Source organism: Hesperophylax consimilis, chromosome 13, assembly GCF_061612785.1.
Source record: "Hesperophylax consimilis isolate HC1 chromosome 13, BYU_Hcon_1.0, whole genome shotgun sequence".
NCBI lineage: Eukaryota > Metazoa > Arthropoda > Insecta > Trichoptera > Limnephilidae > Hesperophylax > Hesperophylax consimilis.
Window position 1 is genome coordinate 1,734,881 of NC_142848.1, and position 25,812 is coordinate 1,760,692.

The 25,812-nt window shown below is 33.9% G+C and overlaps 2 protein-coding genes across 2 annotated transcripts; one reads left to right on the forward strand and one right to left on the reverse strand.

The window, feature by feature from the left end:
- Positions 1–3,800: 3,800 nt before the first annotated feature.
- LOC149418287 (uncharacterized) lies at positions 3,801–16,510 on the reverse strand. Its single transcript, XM_089638443.1, has 8 exons — positions 16,304–16,510; positions 15,924–16,212; positions 15,585–15,828; positions 14,167–14,366; positions 11,942–12,054; positions 10,027–10,154; positions 6,437–6,631; positions 3,801–5,768 (listed from the first exon to the last, which is right to left on the reverse strand). The coding sequence occupies exons 1-8, from the start codon at positions 16,364–16,366 to the stop codon at positions 4,856–4,858; spliced, it is 2,145 nt and encodes a 714-aa protein (XP_089494569.1). The 5' UTR covers positions 16,367–16,510; the 3' UTR covers positions 3,801–4,855.
- Positions 16,511–16,658: 148 nt separating this feature from the next.
- Positions 16,659–24,876, forward strand: LOC149418288 (ceramide-1-phosphate transfer protein). Its single transcript, XM_089638444.1, has 4 exons — positions 16,659–16,857; positions 17,049–17,260; positions 17,701–17,876; positions 20,870–24,876. Exons 1-4 carry the CDS (start codon positions 16,739–16,741, stop codon positions 20,996–20,998), a joined length of 636 nt encoding a protein of 211 aa, XP_089494570.1. The 5' UTR covers positions 16,659–16,738; the 3' UTR covers positions 20,999–24,876.
- Positions 24,877–25,812: the final 936 nt, after the last annotated feature.

Genomic DNA, 25,812 nt, shown 5'->3' on the forward strand with positions numbered 1-25,812 from the left:
GAACACACCTCACCTGATGAACCCGTAGCTTGGTCACCAAACATAACAAACCACTTGGATGACCTATGGCAGAGGTGTTGGTTATCCAATAAATGGTTCCTGGGGCAGCGGTACCCATACCCGCTTCCCAAATTGGGGATAATTTGACCTCGTGGATTTTGTTTATGAAGTAGCGTAAAAACATATATATTATGTAATGATATTCGGAATGTTTAAAAATCACACTTTTATTAAAATAAAATTGTCCGTTGACATGATAATATCAACATATTGTTATTAAAAAATAAAACATTTTTCTGATGAGTAGAACCAATAATAATATAATTGAGGAGCGGAATACAATAACAACTCACAATGAAAATTGTAGTTTTGGGTAAAACGCGTTCAAGGTTTTGTAACTTAACAAGTGATCAAACTTTTGCGTTTAGCTCCATCTGTATAGAACCTACAGAAGTAATATTTAAACAGCAGATAAAGGAATTGGAGATACCAAAAAGGCTATGGGAGATTGTTGTTTGCATCCAACTCATCATCAAGGTGCAACCAACTGACACCTTCAATTTGCTTCTTACAACATAACATCATTATTTAAATACCTGTGCTTCTGATTAAACAAAATAACCTAAATATTAAAATTGACAAACCCACAGTGAAAAAGACCATCTTAAAAACATAACGGTTTAATGGTGACTATCGCCAACTACCCCCTCAAGTTAGTATGTTAATAAATTATACAACTATTTTTATAAAAGTACAAAGGGATTCATACAACATAAAAATACTGTTACAACACTACCAGTCTCTCACGTTTGATTAATATTTATTGATTAAGTAGCTGAGGCCATTAACAAATCAAGTCTTGTTCATTTATCTTTTCGATCACAATGAAGTGAAGACAAATTCCGCTAAGTATAAATATCTCACGTTATTGATATGCAAAATTTAATAATATTGTTACCGTTTTTGATTATTATACTATTTATATTTTATGACGCTAGAGAACCGTTCGTAGGTCAAAAACTTAAAGATATTATATTGTCTTACCTTAACTTTAGAGGTCAATATGTAATTGAAAGCAATCGGAAAGTGGTGTTTGTTTCACTCCATTACTAAAATGTTCATTTTGGTTCCTGATACAAGACAAAGAGAATATTCTTCAAAGTATCGCTAATGGGTACATATAATATTTTAACAAAATAATTGTTTTTTAAAGATAAAAGATTTTAGTATATCCAAAGTCCCGAAGAACAATGTCGGATGTGCAAATTTGTAGTTTTGCAGTAAAAATGTAGAGCTGCGGTAAAAATGCAGAAACAAAACATTAAACAGCTAAAACTACAAAACTACTACCATACAAATACATAAGAAAGTATTAATGGGTATTAATACATCTATGAAAAATACTGGATTTTGAGCACTCAGTTTCATAATTATCAAGAGTCATTTATTAATTGTGTTTGTGCGTGTTTAGCTTCCAATAATGAGCGAGAGCATTGTAAATATTTAATATCAAAAGGTATTTGAAAAATCAGTGTGATTTTTTCCCAAAAGCGGAATAAAGCCAACATTTATTAAAAAATTTCAAAATTTATTATTTGTCATGAATTCATGATATATCTTCATGTAATTATAAAGCTAAATTGTACATTGTAAAAATTTGTACATTGATATGCAAAAGCTTTCATATATATTTTTTTAATAGACAAGTCTTCTATGGGATATGTTTAATTACAAAAGCTTACACATTTTTCGTGGCGAGCAAACCAACAGTTTCCTAAATGTTTGTATTCTCGCAACCTTTACCAAGTCAAGAACTTCGTAGCATAATTTAAACACTGATCAAGCTTATATCTACTGAGATTCAGTTCCAGAGAAAACATTATATTATTTGTTTAGTAAACACATTGAATAATCCTAATTTAAAAACTAATGTACAAACTTATTTTTGTTGTTATTCAGAGTAATTACTTCGGTGAAAATAATTGTCACTTTACCAATATTTGTGGCACAATGATGAAATCTTAACGTCTTTGCTAATTAAAATCATAGTTTGAATAATAGCGTGTGAAATACAATCAGTTTTGAAATAAATTAAAATACTGTATTGATAATCATGTGTTTCGAGATATGCCCCCTTTGGCAAGATTTATTAAAATTACATCCATTTATCATGTTCACTGATGATGCGACAGATTGACTAGAAATACTATATTATACTATGTATATTAAAACAAATCTTGGTCAGAGGCATATTTCCCTAAAATCATTCTCATAGAATTGACTTATGAATAAAACAAATAAACATTACTTATTTACTAACCCTTTCATTAAGTCTGCAAACTTCAATTTTACCTAATTTATAAGCTGCATTACATTTTATTTCACAATTTATATAATAAATTACTTTTCACAGCACGTAAATAATGATTACCGCTAGCATCAAGCACCATACAAGGTAAGCAGGTTCACAGTATTTTTTGGTACAGGCATATTGTCAATGGACCGATGAAATGAGAAAATACACAATGTACAACACATTCAGATTATAAAAATATACCATGACAATGAATTGAATCTTTAAATTCTTCTGTCTTTGATGCACATGTATATCTTTAGTTACATTTTCTTTAATGCGACATTGATCCATTGTCTTCAAATTTAGTATGAAATGTACAAAGATGGCTGTGAACATCATGAACATGGCATTGGCAAACACACAACTTTACAAAATGCACAACTTTGAAAGGCAGACGTTGAAGGCAGAAGCAATAATTCCCACTGTTGGCACATCATAAAAACTGTCATTTCAACAAAACTTTCAGTTCAACTAAACATTCAATTCAACTAAACTTTCAATTTAACAAAACTTTCAGTTGGACTAATCTTTCAATTCAACTAAACTTTCTGTTCAACTAAACCTTCAGTTCTTCTTAACTTTTAGTTCAACTAAACATCCACTTCAAATAAACTTTCAGTTCAACCAAACTTTCAGTTGGACTAAACTTTCACTTCTAACTAAACCCTCAGTTCTTCTCAACTTTTAGTTGAACTAAACATTAACTTCAAATAAACTTTCAGTTCAACTAAACTTTCAGTTGGACTAAGCTTTCAAGATTGTCCCACTTAGTTATCGAATATACACACATTAGTAGGGATATTATATCATACGAGATCATAAGTTTGGTAAAATAATTCCCAAGTTAATTAATCTATCAACAAATATTATAGGTATATGCATTTAAAATAATTTCATTTGAACTACACTCTGTTCAAGAAAAGGAATCATTGAAAATAAGGAGCTAATTAAATTTATTTTTTTTATTTCGAAGTGTCTAGTACCAAAGGCCCATTATTCAGTATGCATACATACATACACACAAACATACTACATACTCGGGAATGTTATGGGTCGGATTGGGTTGTCCAGATTTCTCAAGCTAAACTTAAAAAGCAACTGAAATACTCTCCCTTTGTATGATTTGTTCTACCATCTCCCAATTGACACATACAATTTTGTAATGAATTTAATGCGAGTAGAATTTATAATTTCAAAATAAATGCATGTTTTGGGTAAACAGAGCATAATCAATATAATGTTATGAGACAATAAAATTCTTCTCTGACACAAAAGAACTTACATTCCAAAAGTAATAATAATCTTATAGATCAACTAACGCATGCAATAAATTATCTACAGATAATTCGATAATCTACAGATAATTTATCGCATGCAAAATTAAAAATAAAAGTAATGGCATGATATCGATCAGTCACATTATTTATGGAAACAATAAAGACTGATTACCAAAATAGAATATACTTTTTCAACGTGTTTTTTAATAACAAAAATAATACATGTTGTTTATAATTTGATTGAATTGCTTCATAATTTTACTTGCAAAAAAAGTAAGATTTTTATCAGACATCCAAATAGATATAAAATAAAAGCTGGGTATCATTTCAATGAGCTGGAGGCAAAACAATCCTTTGGATAAACTACGACATCGGTCGTACGTTAACCGCCGAAGAGCGCACCTTGAAATAACCAGACCCTGAGCAGAAAAGTAAAGTTTCCTATATTATATAGCTATTATATTATGCTAGTTAAGGCAACAGTTTGCAGCACAGTCGATGGTGGGACTTTTCTGCGCAGGGTTGTGTAAATGTGTTACAAATATTCGATTTTGAAAACAAGCCCGAACTTTTGTTTACCCGATTTGGGATTTGTAGTTAAGTTTTTTATGCAGCCAGCAATTTGCGCACCATTGTAAAAAGGTCTAGTAATTCGACAGCAGATTTTATTTTCGAGGACTAAATAGTGATATTACAATGCAAGTTTTCTGTATACCATCAGATTCATTGATTGACAAATCACAGGAAGGGAGACAGTCACACCACCTCCCCGCTCTAAGCATCTTGGTTTGTTACCCTTGCCCTGATAGACTGGTCTATCAATTTGGATGTCTATCGTTTTTATACTGGCTGAACAGTAACAAAACTTATTGTACAAATAAAAAGAGAGAATCATCATACATTTTTGCCAATTGCTATTTCAACATTATTTTGTCTGCTAATATCTGCTAGTGTCCCCTCCGTAGATAACAATATTCTTACAAGACGGTCGACACTAGCAACCAAGCAACGCAAACATAACAGTATTTCGGCAATCGTACTTTGAAACCAAAAATTGATGTGCAAACTACTTCGGGACTTGTTAATGAAGTAAAATGATAATCAGATCCATTTATAAAAATGTTATGAAACACCTCATTTATAATTTCCATTTGTAATGGAAACAAATCTTAATTCAAACGGTGATGACAAATAGGAAGAGTAAGATGTGAAGGTTCTTGTTCTAGGAAGCACTTCTCATGATGGTGTAGTTATCCTCGATGGCGATGGTTGGCGATGTGACCATGATATTTTTAGCTTTGCCCGGACCGAGGGTGGTGGAGACTCTGTTACAAGGAGACATGAGCACATATTCTTCTTCGGCCGCTTTTTGCCTCAACATGGTTTCCGCCAAATCTACCTTCCCCTTCAACAACAGTTCGAGGATGTCTGGTGGGTAAGCGTGTTTTAGGTCATTTTCTGAACAAATAACGGAGAGATCTTTTATATTCTCCTCACTTTCTTCAGAACACCAATCTGCTGACAAATTCAAGTTGCTTTTTTTCTCTTCGTACGATTGGTCTCGTACTCCATTCATTGCGTTAATGCGGTAATCCAAGTTCTCTTCGGATTTAGAACAGTGTTTCGGCAGCAACTTTACATTCATTTCATCGCAGTCCAGCGTTTCACAACTTTTTGCGGCATTTTTCATGTTATTAATATTATTCCCGATTCCGAACTTCCTCAGAGCGCGGCCCATCTTTGAGTTTCTTATCATGTGGATGGATTTACAAGGTGTGACGTGGAAATCAAACAACCGTTTGCTGCGTGGAGGGTAGTTTTCTGACCCGCTATATGAAGATGCATCATAGTCTGTGGTTTTGTCATCCGAATTCCTAGACATGTGAGAGTCACTTTTGATCCTTTTTCTGAAGACATCCAAAGCTGAATGCAGGCGGTCACAGTTCTTGAAGACAGTTCTAGTTGAAGCAGTTTCTGGGTTGAATTTAGCAGAGGTGCTACAGGATTCTCTTTGCAAAGTGAACGATCTGGGTAATGACCCTACAGAACCCGTGATGTAGGTCCATTTAGCATCCTCACATTCTTGGAGAGGGGTGGAGCAGAGACTGTCCTCTTCCATGCCAGAATCACTTGCACTGGAAATAATTAGGTTTATGTTAGCACTAAATATTTTACAAACTAATAAATAAAAACTATAAACACTTATTCCTTTAACAAAAATATCAGTGAATGGCTAATGATAATGATAAGGAAATTGAAGACCTTATGAAAAGAGATTATTACTTTTTATGGATTGCTAATTAGAACTGTCCTGCATTTTAATTTTGTTTTATTTATATTATCTAATTGTCAACGATAATGTACTCTTTTTCTTTTTCTTTTACATACTACCTACTTTATTAATTCTTCTCGTTCACATATTTAAATTTAACACTACCTAATCTGTCAATAACAATGCATGGAAATATTATTATTGTACATTTCTGTCACCTACCTCCAAACAGGTTACACCTAGTGAGGTAGGTAATGTAAGGTATACAATTAAATTGTGTAGACAATTAATTATGGTAACTACTTATGAAACTTTTTTTTATGAAACTGCAAAAATAATACACGCTTCATTTAACCCGAGTTATCAGCACTGAAACAGAAGTCTACATAAGTAGTACTAAGTTAAGGCAAAAGTCACCAACCCCGAAACACAGTCACTATTATTATTTTAAGGTCTGTAATTTTCAAATGCCATAGGAGAAGAGAATAGTTGGGATATACTTGGCTACCATATATTATTTAATCTGTCTACCTGTCAAGTCTACTGTTGTTCCTGGTCCGGGGAGGCAGCGGCGGGGGAGGGATCCTCCTGCTTACCCTCCGGGTGGCCGAGCGGCATTCCGCCAACACCTCGTAGGTGTTGTCCAAACATGTTGGCGTAGGGACGTCCGAGATCTCTTCGTATATGCCGGACGCAACGGACACGCCTGAACAGCGTCTGATGGAACTACAAAAGATTAAAGGATCTAAGACACATAGAATTTTGCTTATTATTCTGGTATAAGTCAGTTGGGGACTGAAGAAAAAATCCGATAGAAATGTGTTGCGGGCGTTGGTTTGTCTGAAGTAAGGACAATAATTTAAATCCATGAGAGGTGAAGTGAACTTACTGATAAAAAAGGTCAAACTTTTTTACAAAAACAATTTAAGCCTGTGAGTTATTCCTGATTTTTAAAAATGAAAATAGATTAAAACTTTTAATAAACATTGATGTTTTGTAGATAAAGAGACAGAATAAATTATTTATATAACACTGATACAGAGAACAATGGGTCGTGTAAACGATGGGCCCATTGTACCATTATTCTAGTCAGCAGACTTTCAAGTGAGAAGAGTCAAGTTGTCAAGGAAAGGGAATTTTAGATTTTAAATTTAGCTCTAAAAGAACTGCATTGACAGCACTGACGCTGTTCGAGTCAAAATTGGTTCGGCAGCTCCATCTCAAGACTGGTTGAGTGGAGGTGAAATTGGATTTGATCTCTGAAGAGCAACAAATACCTTTGCACGAGCTGAATTCTGCCGACCCCTATTCTAGTGAAATTGGAGTTGATGTCTGAGGAGCCACAAACACTTATGCACGAGCTCATTCTGCCAACCCCTAATCTATTGAATTTGGAGTTGATGTCTGAGGAGCCACAAACACCTATGCACGAGCTCATTCTGCCAACCCCTAATCTATTGAATTTGGAGTTGATGTCTGAGGAGCCACAAACACCTATGCACGAGCTCATTCTGCCAACCCCTAATCTATTGAATTTGGAGTTGATGTCTGAGGAGCCACAAACACCTATGCACGAGCTCATTCTGCCAACCCCTAATCTATTGAAATTGGAGTTGATGTCTGAGGAGCCACAAACACCTATGCACGAGCTCATTCTGCCAACCCCTAATCTATTGAAATTGGAGTTGATGTCTGAGGAGCCACAAACACCTATGCACGAGCTCATTCTGCCAACCCCTAATCTATTGAAATTGGAGTTGATGTCTGAGGAGCCACAAACACCTATGCACGAGCTCATTCTGCCAACCCCTAATCTATTGAAATTGGAGTTGATGTCTGAGGAGCCACAAACACCTATGCACGAGCTCATTCTGCCAACCCCTAATCTATTGAAATTGGAGTTGATGTCTGAGGAGCCACAAACACCTATGCACGAGCTCATTCTGCCAACCCCTAATCTATTGAAATTGGAGTTGATGTCTGAGGAGCCACAAACACCTATGCACGAGCTCATTCTGCCAACCCCTAATCTAGCGAAATTGATTAAATACTGAAATTTTTTCTTGAACAAGTTGAACAGATTGAACAGATTCTTCAACAGACATTATTTTCGAATCTGTACAGATCACACTTCTTAGGATTATATAATAATATGTTGTCATTGTTAAGTAAATGTATGTTTACAAGTTGCTTTTAATCTGAAGTAAGATTATCACTTAGGACGGGTTGTTTCGGAGAATTTGAACAATTCATCAAATTTCAACATCCACTTTCAAGCTCTGTGAAAGACTTTTTCAAGTTCTGTTTTTAGTTCAGTTCTGTCAAGCAACTAGCCTATAATTATATAATAACAGAACTTGAATAGGACTTTCACAGAACTTGAAAATGAACGTTGAAATTTGATGAATTGTTCAAATTTTCCGAAACAACTCGTCCTTAATATTTAACTGCTGAGAAGATAATACAGTAGAACCCCGTTAATTCGAACCCCGATAATTCGAAAAAACGCGTAATTCGAAATTTTCGCCAAAAAATTTCCGCAGAAAAATTTTTTCATACAAAAATGTTTTTTAATTCGAAATTCGTTAATTCGTAATTTATTTTTGTCCGCGCACTAAAATTTGTTCGTGTAATTCGAAAAAATTTGATTTTTGCGAAAATAAATCATAATATTTCGTAAATCTGAATCTAAAAGTCAGCCGTGGCGGTAAGACGCCGAAAAATGTTTTTTTACGTGGTTATACATTGTCCTAATTAGTATTATTATTTTGTAAATCTGTATCGATTTACACTGGAATGTCGTACTTTTTCAAATTTATTTCGAATATCCGAGTTTGAAGGGTCAAGAAAATACGTTTTACGCGGATATATGTCGTAGTTTTAGGAGTTTACACCAAATATCTGAATTTAAAGGGTCCGCCGCGACGAAACTCGGCCGCGATATTTCGATTTACGCGAATAATGTATCGTATATTTACGAATTTATTTCGAATATTTGAATTTCAAATGGCCTGCTGCGACGGAAATCGGAAGCGAAATCTCGATTTTAAATCTCAACTTTACTTCGAATATCCGAGTTAAAAAATACGGCGCGACGGAAATCGGCCGAAAAATTTCGATTCACGCCGAAATATGACATGTTTTTACGAATTTACTTAAAATATTTGAACTTTAAAAGGCCGGCTGCGACGAAAAAAACTGCAGATATATTCGATTTACGCGGAAATATATCATATTTTTACGAATTTACATCAAATATCTGTATTTGAAGGGTCGGCCGCGATGGAAATCGGCCGTGCATATTCGATTTACACGGAAATATATCGTATTTTTGCGAATTTATTTCGAATATCTGAATTTAAAGAGCCGGCCGCGACGGTAATGGGCCGCGAAAATAAAGAAATAATTAGTATTAATACTAATTTACAACTAAAATACCACCCGGATTTGAAGAGGCGGCCGAGAAAATCGATTTTCGGCGTATTTTTTTTTTTTTTTTTCATAAAATTTCGAATTACGCGGGAATTTGTTAATTCGAAATTTGATGTCCCGTGGATTTCGAATTAACGAGGTTCTACTGTATAAATAATACACTGAAGTTGATAATTAAATAATAGCTGGCTGACACACACTTTGCATTCAAAGGCTGTTTATGATAGACTTAAAGCCAGATTTCCAGCAAATATTTTCAATCATTGAGAAAACTACAATGAACTGGAAAATCAAATTGTTAACTCTGTAATCCCTGTACCATGAAGGTTGTCAATATTTACATAAACTGTGAATAAAAATGTAGAATAATAACAAAAATTATGACTACAAATGTAACAATTAAACAACTAAAAATAAGAACAATCCTTTTTTTAATTTTTCGAAAATTTGGTTTTTTGTAAGAAGTTTTTCAGGAAATTTAAGTTTGGCAATGCACTGTGCCGATTTCCTGAAAATCTGCATACAAAAAAGCGAATTTTCGAAAAAAATAAATCGTTTTCGGCTACAATGATATGGATAATTTTTAAATATTAAATTTCAAAACACACCCAAAAGTCGCGAGCCGCCGCCACCGCTAAACTAACAAGTCGGCACTTTAATAATCATAATGAGTAGAAATATGTATCTACCTGCGATTCTCGGGGAAGCAATGAAGAGGAGAGAGAACATCATCCACCTGCTGCAGGGACATGGAAGTATTACTGCGGAAGCGAGGAGTGCTCAGCATCAATCCAGCGGAGATCAGAGTGGAAGCCATCTGAGAAAAATATAACTAAATTATTAACATCGCGGCAATAATAATTGTTTCACCTGCGTTGCAACACTTGCCAAACAATTACAAAGGTTAAGCAATATTCTATACACTTTGACTGGACAAACTCGTAGTACAAGCGGGAAACTTGTGAATCTTCATCACATAGAGAACCCAAAACAACTTTTTACTTTCATTTGGATTTTTACTTTTTATATTTTTTTCAGCAACTAAACAACTTTTGGGGCCGGGTCTAAGCTTCGACGCACCGGGCTTAGAATAAACTTCCTATGGAATTGAGATGCACCACCAGCCCAACACAATTTAGACCCAAACAAAAAAATTTACTGATATCAAGTTTAATTTGGTGTTTCTTTTAATAATAGTATTAAAAAACAGCCTATTATTAAACAAGTTCTGCTGTGTAATTATTACCACGCGTGACAGGTGTTTCGCCCTCTGAAGGAATTAAACTGTCGAAAAACCTAACTAAACACTCACTTCCATAAATTCATCATTCTATTCAAATATTGCTATTTTTTCCTGTTTTCTATTTTTCACTGTTAATATTTCAGCAGAACAGCTCAAATTAATTAAACCTTAATATCTACTGTGTAGTTATATATATAGTTAAGGCTAAGTAAAGTATTTACCAAAATGCAAACGGATCCGGGTTGTACTAGTATAATTAATGGCAAGCATAGACCTAAAAAAACCTTAGTCAAGTAGCACACTACTGACCATATAATCAAGGTCACTTTAGAAAAATAACAGAGTTGTTAGTAAATTAAACACGGTACGTGACTCCAAGCGTAATAATTTTGCTTTGTTTAATTTTTTTGTTTTGATTTAATAAGTACTGATTGTTTTTTGATGACTACGAATGTTATTGAAATGCACATGAAAAAGATTTGTGTTGATTGGTTAATGATTACGTATTGACAATACAAAACATCATTCATTAAAATAAGTACAATAATTATCAGGCAAAATATTTTGGAAACCTACATGTTTAAAAATATAATAACTATTATGTTATCATTTGGATAACGATACAAATAAGGTAGGTACCCCCAGTATCGCCCTGGTGAAATCCACCATACAGATGGTCGAAATGGTGTTAGCCATATTTGGTGATCAGATCTGAATAGCCAGGTACTTCTCCTATTCCTCTTCCTATCGCCAATTCCTTCTGCTTCACAATAAACACAATGGGGTATTTCCACAGACTATGAATACAGTTAAAAAAGTGTAGAAGATTTAAAGTTTATTTTACTAAAAATATGTAATTTTCATTCATAATTATTGATTTCAAAAACGATCTAAAACCGCACATTCCGAAACGGTTCCAACTGGCTACAACGTCATTATAAAATGCCAATGTTCGATAAGACGGCTGTCACTAATGTCACCCAGCGTGACGTCAACGCCGATGAATTCACAAATCGAAACTAACATGTCGTTTTGACGGCAAATCGAAAATGGCACGTTTTAAATTTTTATACAAAATTAATTCATATATAATAAATAAAATAAAAATACCTTCATTATCATAACTTTTTTTTCAAGAATAAAAAAGAACAGTGGAAATACCCTATTGAGGATGCCGTAGACACACAATCTGTACAACTCTGACAATACTATAATAAATAGTTAGAGATTCTATTATCTAATTTAGCTTACCAATCGGACTATCAATAATGTGGTCAAAGGAAGCCAACGGAGGTCCGTGAATGAGACTGTCAGAGGGGGGAACTTTTAGAGAATTAATAATAATTTTTAAATTAACATACTTTTCCTTTTAGAACGAATCCGTTATCATCCATAGAAACCCTCACGGAATCTTGAGAACTGCCTTCCCACTTAATGTTATTTTCAGAAGACACAGGTCCACAAGACGATAAACCTAAAAAAAAATAAAGAATCAGATATAACTGAGACAGTAGAGAACACTTCAATACCCCGAGAGAACTGAAAAAAAAAATGTTTAAAAAAACCAGATAATGCAATTTTTATCAAGTTCTTGATAAAAATTCCCCAGCGTCATATAAGATAAATATTAAATAAATTACCATTGAGGCATTCTTATGATAATGCCGATTTTTTAATACAGAGTGGGAAAATTCACTTTACGGAAAACGGTTGATAAACAAACCGCAAATCCCTTTGTGCGTAAATTCCATCTTGATAAGATTACACATGTTCTTTGTAATGGATTTGTATTTACAGTTTACACTCTCAAATTCAATCTTGAACATTTAACAGCCCTCCACACGAGGCTAAATTATCATATTATGAAATCAAAAAATTTAATCAACGATTTATAAATTGTAAAAGAATCGAAAATGCAGCTCTGCTACCCTAACATACGTAAATACATTTCTTACACGATTTCCATGTTTCATAACAATAACAACTCTCCTTGCTTCATTTCCATGTTTTAAACTAACCATCATGCCGATACCAACTATCCTTGATTCAATTCCATGTTTTAAACTAACCATCACGCCGATAACCACTCTCCTTGCTTCATTTCCATGTTTTAAACTAACCATCATGCCGATACCAACTATCCTTGATTCAATTCCATGTTTTAAACTAACTATCACGCCGATAACCACTCTCCTTGCTTCATTTCCATGTTTTAAACTAACCATCACGCCGATAACATCTCTCTTTGCTTCATTTCCATGTTTTAAACTAACCATCATGCCGATAACAACTCTCCTTGCTTCATTTCCATGTTTTAAACTAACCATGAAGCCGATAACAACTCCCCTTTGTTTCATTTCCATGTTTTAAACTAACCATGAAGCCGATAACAACTCCCCTTTGTTTCATTTCCATGTTTTAAACTTACCATCAAGCCGATAACAACTCCCCTTTGTTTAATTTCCATGTTTTAAACTAACCACGCAGATAACAACTCTCCTCGCTTCATTCACTTTCATGCATTGTCTAATTTATATTCCTGTCATGGTGAGAAATATGATCTAGCCGGTGTTAGAAAGAGAAAACATCACACTTTACATTCAAATCAAGAAGTTAACCACATAAGAATTAAACTGTACACTTATATGAAACCGAAGGTTCAGACCAAAATTTGAAAACAAATTGACTATTTTAGTATTATATAGTGAGATGGCAATAACATTTATAATGCATTTGTCTAAGAAAACGTATGTGTTTTATCAGTGATTTTAGGTGAGCCATTTTTAAAACTTTTTTTCATTTGTATTCAAAAGTTATATTTCAAAAATGATATGTTTATTTCTAATAATAAAATTTGAATGCAGCGAAAACAGAAAACATCACCGGTCAAAAACAGTTTTTAGTTTTCGGATAAGTTCAGAAATATTTAATTTATTTGGATTTTACTGCAAAATGGAAATATTCTGACCTGACAGAATATGCCAGAAGCCTGAGGGGTAAATGTAGTTGGCTTTTCGATGTACCTAGCCGCTAAATGTACGAGGAAATTTCGAAATTATATTTTTGGTCACTAGTCTAGAGGGAAGATAATATATATTATAATGAATTCATCAGATATTTTGTAATGAATCAATGAAACTTACAAATTATGACAAATGAATTAAAAGAGTAGCAATGTGTCGATTGCTCCCTTTTAGAAAGACATACATTTCAGAATGAGTAATGGGATTTCCAGAGTGAAGTGTGTTTATTGCAATTTCCTAGTCTATGAATCAGAACACAGTGTTATTTTTTGGCAGAATGCCCTTGGTGAGAATCTTGCAATCATCAGCAGAATGCTAAAGCACTTATTATTGTTATGGCTAAATTGACAGTGATGCTGAATATTATCCGCTTGACCAGGTTTCAATGCCAATACAGAGTGATCTTAATGCAATCCTATTTTTCACAACTTTCTCACTCTTTCACTGGTCAGAAGCAATGGCAGAAAGAATACACAGAAAAAAGGGGAAGATTGGGACTAAATATGAACGGAAAGAGGTATGAATAGGCGCATTGGTTAGAGGTTACATGGATTGATTATTACCGGAATCCCTCTGATGTTCTTCTGCATCTCTGTCCTCGGGCATTTTGAACAGGGTTCCTTCACTGCGGCTGATTCTTCGGTTCAGCTTTCTCAAGGTTATTTCCGGACTATCACATAGTGTCCGGAGCTGCAAGGTCTTCATCAGAGCTCGCCCAGAGTGGCAGAAGAAGAGGATCTGTCCATGCCCAAACTCAAAGTCCCTACAATATAATAAATACACCATAATTAGTATTTAGGAATGTCCGATATGATAAGGAGTTATTAATATTAAATAATCATTAAAATGTGATAAGATAAGAGGAATGCAACTTATTCTGGTAGAAAGTCACGATTTTGATAAGAGGTTGACATTACTAGATCACTGGTCATGTGGTTAACAGATGCTTTATATCAAGCCACTGGGTGAAGGCAACCAGAGGCTTTTTACATCCACCGCTGGTATGGCGCAAGAATAGAACAAAGAAGAACATAAGAAATGTGATGTGGGCGTGTTTCATGATCCAAAAGTCTGATTATTCTTCACTTAACCCTTTAAATATTAGGAAAACTAATTCGGGTTAAATTTCAAATAGAGAACTGTGTTTCAACATCATTTTGATCAAATGGGATGGCGATATACAATGTCTGGCAAGCGTAAGAGAGACAGAGCGCTTTCTAAACTGGCTAGAACCAAAAGGTACTGAGTCAGTGACGATATACGGGATCACGTCGAGGTCACCAGTGTGGCAAGGGCTTGTGTAGGACTTGTAATTAGCTGTAATTTACTGCGCCTTCCCAATCCGTAAATTGTGTTCAGGAGATGGGAGATTGAAACGAGTGTCTGCACAATTGATTTAGTTTATTTGTGAGGACCAATTTTATAATTTACGCAGAGCGTGGTGACGGTGGCAGAAAGAAGGTAGTACTGGCGGTTGAATCGAACGCTAAAACGGGAATGAAGATTCCTCTTGTCACGCTCGGTTGCATATCGCAGCCGATAAATTCGCGTTAGTATTGCCACATGTGGGGGGAAATAAAGTAGTCCCACAGTACAATCCAGTAATGTTGGCCTCACTGGGTGGTTTACCCGTGCTGAGGCCTCGCTATTAATTATTATTAATTAGTTATGAGTCGTCAATATAAAAAGAAATGAAAACTTTCAAATTAGCGCCTACTTATAAATTACCAAAAATTGTGAAAATGTACAAGATAAAATGAAGAAAGCTCCAATATCTTGGTCAGAACACGAGGAGTGACAAATATAAGATAACCCAAATGAAAATTCAGGGTAATATTTTTGGAAGACGTAGTAGACAAAGAAACCGCACCTCGAGGCTTCAAAATTTATGCGAGTCGTACGACTGAAGTTCCGCAGAGTTTTTGCGAGCTGCAGTCTACAGGGTGAAGATTGCCTACAGGGAGATGATAGTTTATTATACCTGTTTGTAATAACTGCACAGATCCTATGGTGATCGATTATTTTCTCGGTTGACAGCATTTTCACATCGCTGATATGGTTCCAGTTGACAAATATCCTGCAGGTATTGTTGTAAAGGTCCAATATCTGGAAGCCTTCACACGTCACTACCAGGAGCCCATACAGCCCTTTGAAGCCACACAGATTGGTAAATGTATTGTCTATCAAGGAAATGTGGAAGCTGCATCGTTGCTGTATGGTTTTATCTAGAAAGAACATTGCACAAAATATGTTGGGAATAAAGAATTGTAACTGTAACCGGAGATATTAATATAACTGCCGTGCGTGATTTACAGCTTACCTGCTCTGTTTATGTTCCCATGTAGCATAGCTCTGATTCTTCCAATCCACAATTGGCTGTCACTCTCGGACTGACCAGCCAACAGCAGGATAGGCTTCCGACTTTCTAAGGTCGGAAACACACCGAAAGAATAATACTTCGTCTTTGATTCCGTGCGATAAATCAGGGAGTTCCTGGGTATCTCCACCTTTGAGTTCGACGCCAAACCAGCGGAAGTATGAAAAATAATGGATATCCCGCCTTCTTTCACAGGAGACGGCCTCAGAATGCACCATTGTTGTTTCCATGCCTAAAAACATAAAACCAATTGAGCCTAGCAAATAATCCTATTATATGAATAACGAACCTTGATATTCAAGCAGAGTTAATAAAAAACCTACCTTCCACGGAGTTAAACCTCGATTTCCTTTAGCACAGAGCTTAACATCCAAAAACCCGGACATAATAATGATTAAACTTTCGAATAAAATGAGTTTTAATGCAAGAAGTATTAAATAAACGGAATATTTAACCGAACACCATAATTGCAATCATTACAATTGTTTAAAAAATACAAAAGAGAAAAGACAGTTACCGGAAGAACAATAATAAACTTCTTCTTTTAAGAATGATTCACTTTCTGATGGTTGTTCAGTGCAGATAAAAAATATTATTCTCAGAGAAGTAGTCACTCGTCACGAGGGTAGATTTATTTTCGCTGGCAACAAGTTGCAAATCATATTTTTTTTCGCCAAAACATGCAACAAATTCTTCAGCATCAACTCCTGATTAATTAATTTAATTACGAAGAGGGTAATATCGTTTTCAAATTCAAAATGTCGAATAATAATTGTTTGAATTTAGTGCATGTGAATAAAACTTTTAAGGAAAGTCTGTTAGACGGAGGGGATGTACATATTGAAAAATATGTCGAAGGATATAATGAACTTGTGAAGTAAGTAGTTAAAATATATTTAATGAATTTATCGGATTTGTGTCTATAAGCGGCCAGGAATCGCTTTTTAGTATTTACGAACGCGTAAATTTGTACTTTAAATATAAATTGAACGAAATCATGTGACGTTTCTACTGTCATTTTGACGACTATTCTGACAGCTGTCATTGATATTATTTACTTTTTTTCAGGTTTTTAAATCTAATAGGTTCGGTATTTTCATTTGTAAGTAGTGATGTGAAAAGTAAAATAAAAATCACGGAGAAACATTTGAAGAGTGACAATGCGGCTTTCTACGAGAGTTTCAGAAAGATGATGCGATTCGAAAAGGATACAGGACTTCATGAAAAAACTGATTTCACATCTGGATCTCGAACTCTACTTAGATTACATCGTGGATTAGGTAATAAAATTAAAGCAGCAACATTAAGTTTATTATTATACCAATCGAGCAATTTTCTAATCTAGTGAATCTATCCAGCCATGAATATTATACAAAAATCATATCTGATTTCTCAAAAACTTATCATTACTATTACTTATTAACTCTTATTTATATTGGTCGTCTGTTAGACCCCGTACAGATGAAGCATTTTTGGTAATGCATTTCTCAATGAATTTTTATGTAATTGGAAACCTTTGTCAAGTCACATTATCCGAACATATTCTCAAACAGTGTTACGCTTCTGAACATGCCCTAATAACAAACACTGTTAGGCTGTTTGAAACATTGGCATGAGAAGGAAAAGTTGTGTAATCAGTTCATCAATAGTCAATACTACTAATCTTGACTGCGAAAATTTACCAGTGAATGTTTAGTTATTTTATTTATTTGTATTTCAGATTTCATCCGACTATTCCTGAGACAACTGGGAGACGGTGACGATCAGACTAACACATGCACCGTGTGTCAAACAGCGTACTCTGACTCTTTAGCGCAATTCCATCCGTGGTACATTAAACAGGCGGCAATGATTGCAATGCACGCTCTGCCTACTCGCCAAGATCTTTTGCAGAAGGTAACATTATTTTATCAATGGCTCTGACATTGATTTTTATGTTTTTTGGAAAAGAGATAAACATTTCCATGTTTCGACTAACTGACGTTTTTTGAATTCCATCTACTTGCATCATAATAAGCAGAAAATGATGCTTATTCAACGATGGAGGACTTGAGCTAGCAGAGATTGTACCCGCAACATTCTTTTGACCACTTGCTGGTGACTGACCTTATTTAAATTTATATGATGTGCACATCCGTATAACAAGAAAGTACCTATTTCTATGATACTTTTTATAAATATACAGGGGCCGGCCCAAACAGCGCCTGGCGCTTGTAAAAACCTCAAGAGCGCTGTATTAGGTGTTAGATGTTATCAGCCCCTTGGCTCCTTGGCAAGTCTGCGCCCGGAGCGGATTGCTTCAATTACACCTGCATACGGTCGACCCTGTACATATCGACAGTCCCATTGAGCAATGTCGGATGTGCAAATTTGTAGTTTTGCTGTTTAAAGTTTGGTATCTGCATTTTACCGTTTTTGATAATATATTTATCCAATTAAATAAATAGGAGCTAATGCAATATATCAAACAACACTACATTTCTTGTCGATATATTATGTGCCTATTATTCATCCACCCAAGGCCTTTTAATTCATGTAATTCAATATGATTATACTAAAACTAATGCAATTCTCATCAGGATAAAAATGGCGGCTGTAAAACTATTATTAACTATTTATTTTCCTTATTTTATTGCTCATTTCTAGATAAGAGTTACGAAAATAGATTTTGAATAATAAATACTGTTGAAAACAAGCAGTAAAATTATAGAGAAACGACCATAATTACCATATTTCCCTCTAGCTATAAAAGCCTGACCCTAGAATATTATCTAAAATTTAGAAACAAAAACCTATTATTTATAATGTTTCTCCATAAATAGGTAAATTAATTAGTCACATTATTTGTAGAAATTTATTAGTTAAAATTAATAGCAGTAACAGTAGATAATTATTACCACTTAAAAGATACTAAATATAAATGATTGATTTATTAATTTGTTACACTTTAATTATTATATGCATACTTTGTGCATCATTTGATAACATTTCATACATTTTATCTACCTATGTGAATTTTAAACTGACTTCTCGGTCTTCCAATGACGTTAAAATATATAGACACGCTGTAGAAATCTCAAAATGGCAAGTAAAAAGTATGTCAATTGTAGTGCTGCCAATTTCTTGGTTTCAGTATGTACTAAACTGTCACACTAAGGATATGTGCTACCTCGTAAATTGCCTTAAAAAAGTGCCAATATGCCCTCATGTGTGATGAGAAACTGTTTTAATTACTAGGCAAACACTAGTAAAAGTCAAAGAATAAAATTTCATTTGTAAATACACCCAACTTAATTTTCTCGTATTATAAATAATACAGTTGTTTTCCGTCCAAATATTTTACGCGCCATAGAGAAAATGAAAGGCCGACTAGAATAGAACCAAATTACGAAGTCAGTGCTGTTGCCAACTAAAGTTCACTGATTAAAATAGTCTTATCACTCTGTGTATTTATTTCCACTAGCCATTTTTGGCGTATTATGGCAAATTTGCAAAAATGTTTTGAGCAATCGCTTGTCACAATGTGCCAAATTTATAGAACCTAAAAATATGGGGTAAACGGCGAAATTAGAAAATTAGAATTCATTCGCTTTATACTGCAGTAAGCAGTTCATATGTTTCCGTAATAATATTTGGAGAAATGATATAATATGGTAAATGGATATATATTATATATACAACCAATCTCTTGAGTGGATATGATTGAAGTAAAACAACATACAAATCAGAAGTAACAATGAATATCAACTAGAATCACCGTCATTTGCAAACTGTCGTTGCTCTATTATAGCACGGCACCTCAAAATCCATCAGGCGCCCCCTACTCTATTTGGCCTTGAGGTAGTATTCGATGCAACTTTTGAATACGAAAATGCCGCCCGGTCCTATCGTTTATTTCGTTCATACACACATATTTTTTTAATGTCTATCTTTGAAACAACGTTTGAATTAAGAATTTATCGAAAACACAAGAGTGTTTCTTACTTGCCTCATTTTATCTTTATTGTGTGAGACCATAAGCAAGTCTAGATGTATTTTAATGTCATTGGCTAAGACGATAGAATATATTGTATTATGTGTTGCAATATTTCAGATTAAACATTGAATTTACATGTTTCAAAGCAAATACTAAGCGACTAATCTCAATTCATTGTGAAAACTTTACATTTTTCCCTGTTCTTTTTTCTATTTCCAAATTAGAACCAGATAGTGTTACCACTATTTGGGTAGGCATTTCATCAATAAAAAGGTTCCTAACTTAGAGCGGGAGCACACAGAGAGCGGTCAGGAGTTCCGAGTTCCGCGTTCGGCGTTCATTAGAATGTACTGATACTATAACAACAACGCACACAGCCGGCAGTCAGACCGTGGCGGTCAAAACGGAACGTCGCGTTCTAAGAGTTCTTTTCCCGCCAAGGCAGAGAACGCCAGAACGCCGCGATGTCTGAGGTTACAAACACGGAAAAGATAATTGAATTGGTTAGGGAAAGGAGTTTATTATACGATTTAAGTGATGTAAATTATAAAAATAAAGAATCGTTGTTCATCTTTAAGTAAATCCTGAAAAATACTAGTAAATTCGCCTTGTTCTTCTCGCTTTGTGTTGATTGGGTGCGCCCAATACTTCCTTTTCTTTTTAGAAGCTGCTAAGCTCCACAAGAGCAATAATTCTTCATCGGATGATGAACTTTCTAGTGACATGTTGCATATGCAAAGACCCAAACGAAACTAGAACGCGAGAATTTGAACGCCGCTTGTGTGCTTTGGAACTCTTGAGCGGTCAACGGTCACTAGAACGCAGAACTCTGACCGCTCTCTGTGTGCTCCCGCTCTTAAATGCAGGAACTTAATTTTTTTTTGCATAAATAAAATATAACATTTTTTTCCAGCTTTTTGGCACCGAAGACTGTTTGCAAGATGCAATGAATATATTACCTGAAACTTTAGAGACCTGCAATGAAGTGTATGTTCGAGTTGAATTACTGTACACTGATTTTGACTTCCACGGTTTGCCATAATCTATTTTTGTTATCAGTTATTTTTGTTCAATTATTCTTATCAGTTGTTATAATATATTATTCCCTTTTCTCTAAATCTAAATGTATGAAATGCTAATGCTGTGATAACTGGACACATTCTAAATATTTTACCATAAATTGCTTTCATTTGTGTAGAAATAATCGAGGACTGTAATGTTTATTCAACTAAAAACCAAATTTTATTTTGCCAAATTTACATTTAAAATTACTTCTGTAATATTATTTTGCTAAGCCGCATTTTATTTGTATTTACATATATGTATAAAATATTAATTGAGTATTTCTTATTACATATTTTATAGAATAATACAATTCAATTCAACTGAAGTATACACAACTTAGTTGTTCCCTCCATAATAGAAGTATTCCTTTACGATGATTGTTTTTCAAAGAGAGATATTTTACGCATCATATATTTGATTAACCCTTCGTGGCCTGTGCTGTTAACTGATTTGACATATCCATAATAATTTCATTATATCTGTAAATGTACTAAACGAAGAATTCATATTTTATGTATTTCTCAGCGATACATTTATGTATTGGATAGAATAATTAAAATATAAAAGTATTTGTCCAACACAACAGAAAAAAAATGTTTTGTCGAAAAATTGGGAAAATATTAGTTAATATAATAAACGTACATATGAGTGCGGTGATAACATGCTGAGCGGTGCGGTAATGAACGAGAAGGTTTTATTAAGTGTTGAAAGATTCAGCTCAAGAAGTTAGTAGGAGGGGAACTTTTAGAATTTACAATTTGTAACATAATTATTTTTTTAGGTCCGTACCTATTAAAGCTTAGATTTTATATTCATCAGATTAAAATTTATTTTCTCAAATAAAGAAAATATGTGGAACTATATTTTCAGGAGACAAAACCAGTTAAAAGAAGAAAAAACCGTTCAATTATTTTCTTTCTTATATCGTTACTAATTCAACAGTTATAATTATTATGTATTGTTGTTTCTTACACCACTTTCATTTACATTTTATATAAATGACTTTTCCATTTCCCCAAAAGCAGAACCAATCTTAGGAATAATTCTTCAGTTCCCTCTACATGTGCAATAATTATCCAATATTGGCATTTTCACCAATATATCATGGTTACATATAATCTACTCGTTCATAGATGGCGTTAATTTAAATATTTTATGGAAATTCGTTTTTGGCAAGTTAAAATATTAGGTTTAAAATATTAAAACAATATTGTATTTGTATGCCTCTCTTGAAAGAATTAAGTTATTATACGGACAAAACTATTTATTCTTATTCATATTGCTTATGTACGGGCGCAAATCAAAAATTTGTCTTAATATTGCAAACTTGCAGAAAGCGTATTTTAATAAAATAATAAAATGAACGCCATACGTTACGTTTATTCAGAAATATTTTGGCGAATTCCTGCAAACAATCATAAACTGATACACGTACAGCACCCTTGAGGTGAATTCTTTGAAAAAAAACAAGTATCTTTTTCACAAATATGGTTTAAGATTTTAAAATTATTAGTAAAATATCACAAATTAGAACCCTAACTTCCCAAAAATTGTAGGTCCAAAAAAAATCATTATAATGGTTTAAAACTGGGAAAGGTACGCATAAAAAACAAAATGTGATTGTTGATTCCATTTCCATCAACATTATCCTCATAACCTTTTTGGGGATTAGGGCTAGACATGTAAATAGAGCTGATGTTAACAAATAATGTATTTTTGTTTATATCTGTTTTAAGATAAGACATTAAAACTGCATCATAAAATATTATTATCTTTTATGCATGTTATATTCATGCAAGATATATGGCTCCTGTTATACTGCCATCTATTGACAGGAAGCGTAACATTATCTTTTAATAGTGATTATAAATTACTCCATTGTATATCACCTTTGGAGGTGTTTAAATTTAGCTTTTTTTCCATATTTGGAGGTTTACCTCCTTGCCTTAAAAATTGTCTTAGATGCATTGGGCTGTCTCACTATGTATTATTTATACACTATTTTATTACAATAATAATGCTAGTACATATCTACTAATGATTGTATATGGACAAAGCGCAGCCTTAAATTAATGACGAACCAGATTGGTAGTTTCCTACATATAAAACTGTTACTTTTAAGATCTGTTGTAAGCTTAAACTTTTCCAGAAATTGTTAGTAAGAAGTACTGTGAAATCTTTACAAGCATGCATAATATGTATTATGTACTGTAATATGTACATAGATATCGAAGCTAGCGCTCACACAAGTGCTATACACACAAAATACATGTGAACTTGACCTATTTCACAGATTACAGCGCTCATGTGAGACTATCTTTATGAAATGGGAGGATTTCTACACACAATCCATTTATAACTGTAATAACTGACGAATATGTACTGAAATGCCATCTGAACTCAATTAAAAATGTTATTTTATAGTATTGTGGATTGTATATTGTGTAATTATCCATCCGTATTTCACTTTAGGATAGGAATTTGTAACGCTACATCAAGATTTTGTTAAAATATATTTGTTATTGTTTTATTTTTATTAACGGACTACTGTCCAATTATTATTTAGTTCGATATTGCATTTTTATCTAGGGAAATTGTAATAATGCTGTAAGTACTTATGGTAATACATAATATCGTTTTAGGGGCCGTTCAAGTATTACGTAAGCAGATTTATTACAATTATTTACCCCCTCTTCCCCCTTGTCACCAAAAGTAAGCAAAGCTCTTACCCCCCCCCCTCCCATGCTTACGTAAAAATTGGTACCTATATGCATTTTTCTGTTAATGTATTCTATTTTTTAAGCGAGTACCTAAACGTATCAATTATTTGTGGGAATCCCCGAATATGTATTCGGTTTTCAAACATAGACAATGTGTGGGTTGCCAATGTGTAAAAAAAATATAACTACTGCTGAGCAGTGCTGACGTAATCACTATCTCGACCCCCCACCCCCTCATGTCTTCAAAAATAAGCAAAGCAAAGACCCCCCTATAGTGCTTACATAATACTTGAACGGCCCCTTAGTGACACTTTCGCAATTGTTTAGTTCAGTTAAACTGTTAAAATTTCACATATCAGATATTGCTTAGATCAGCTAGTAACCGTAATTGAATTTATTTTACTCAAAAACTCTCACTTCCATCATATAACAAACAGTTCTGAATAGTGACCCAAATGAACCTTCAATTTGTTTAACCTGAAGTGACAATGGGATCTATGTTATAATACATATTTGGAAATGACATAGTACATACCAGTAGGAACAATATTCAGATACCTATATCATCACAAATAGCTTTTGTATTATTAAATAGCTCATAGTTTTATTTCAGTATAATGCAGGTACGTATGAATTTGAGCTGGTAACGCTCATTCAATGTTTATTATATGTATTCTAATTTGATATACAAGTAACACTTGTTTCAGTCGGTCAATAGTTTTTGCTCAAAGTGCACCTTCAACTAATTACATAATGTATGTCTGTCCATTTTATGTAGTCTACTTGTCTGATTTCCGTAATATTGCCACTTTGATACCATGTTAAGGAATCCCTGCCAGAAATTTGCTCAAACCTGCCCCAACATTGTCAAATAAACACACTACTGATGTGTATAAAAATAACAATTGAAATTAATTGTCCCTTATATTGATTTTTAGAAATCATTCTACTTATCCTGGGTTTGTTTCCCAGTCTGTGTTCTATGTTGATAGGCTCATTATAAATTCAGACAATACTTTTATACTGTAATAAATGTGTAAGCTTTGTGTTTTTAATCATTGCTATTAAAATGTATGTAAAAAAAATGTTGTGTTTTACTTTTTTATAACTTTAAATGGCTAATAAATCTTATGTTGGTTATTTGTATTGGTTATTCCTTCTCCTCATGAGGATGATTTCATTGAAATATTTGAACACTCTCTGAAACATGTTTCAGAGAGTGTTCAAATATTTCAATGAAACTGCAGATCTTTTACAATATAAGCACATGAATGTGTACTTTTGGAAAAATATTTGACCAAAAAACATTTTTTGACAATCTTGCAGAGTTAAAGATTAAAACATGAGAGAGAAAGTGCAACACAACTTCCCAACACAAATTCACAAAAATCAACCTACTTTCAGCCATGAATCATGTATTTTTCATGATAGATAAAAACATGGTAGTAGTCGGGGAAGTCAAGGCGAAATCAAGGGGTCACGTCAGAATAACAGAAAAGCAATTATAAATAAAGGGGTCACGTCAGAATAACAGAAAAGCAATTATAAATAAAGGGGTCACGTCAGAATAACAGAAAAGCAATTATAAATCAAGGGGTCACGTCAGAATAACAGAAAAGCATGTATGCAACTATATTTGAATGTGAATGAAGCAAGGAATGGGTACCAAGACAGAGTTGTGCGGCAGTCCATCCCTCTCTCGACTACCCCTGCGGAGAAACGGTGTCATGATTAGAGTTTTGGTACTCCTATCTCTTTGGTTGGTTAATGATACATATTTACTAAACATTATAAATCAAGGGGTCACGTCAGAATAACAGAAAAGCATGTATGCAACTATATTTGAATGTGAATGAAGCAAGGAATGGGTACCAAGACAGAGTTGTGCGGCAGTCCATCCCTCTCTCGACTACCCCTGCGGAGAAACGGTGTCATGATTAGAGTTTTGGTACTCCTATCTCTTTGGTTGGTTAATGATACATATTTACTAAACATTATTAATCAAGGGGTCACGTCAGAATAACAGAAAAGCATGTATGCAACTATATTTGAATGTGAATGAAGCAAGGAA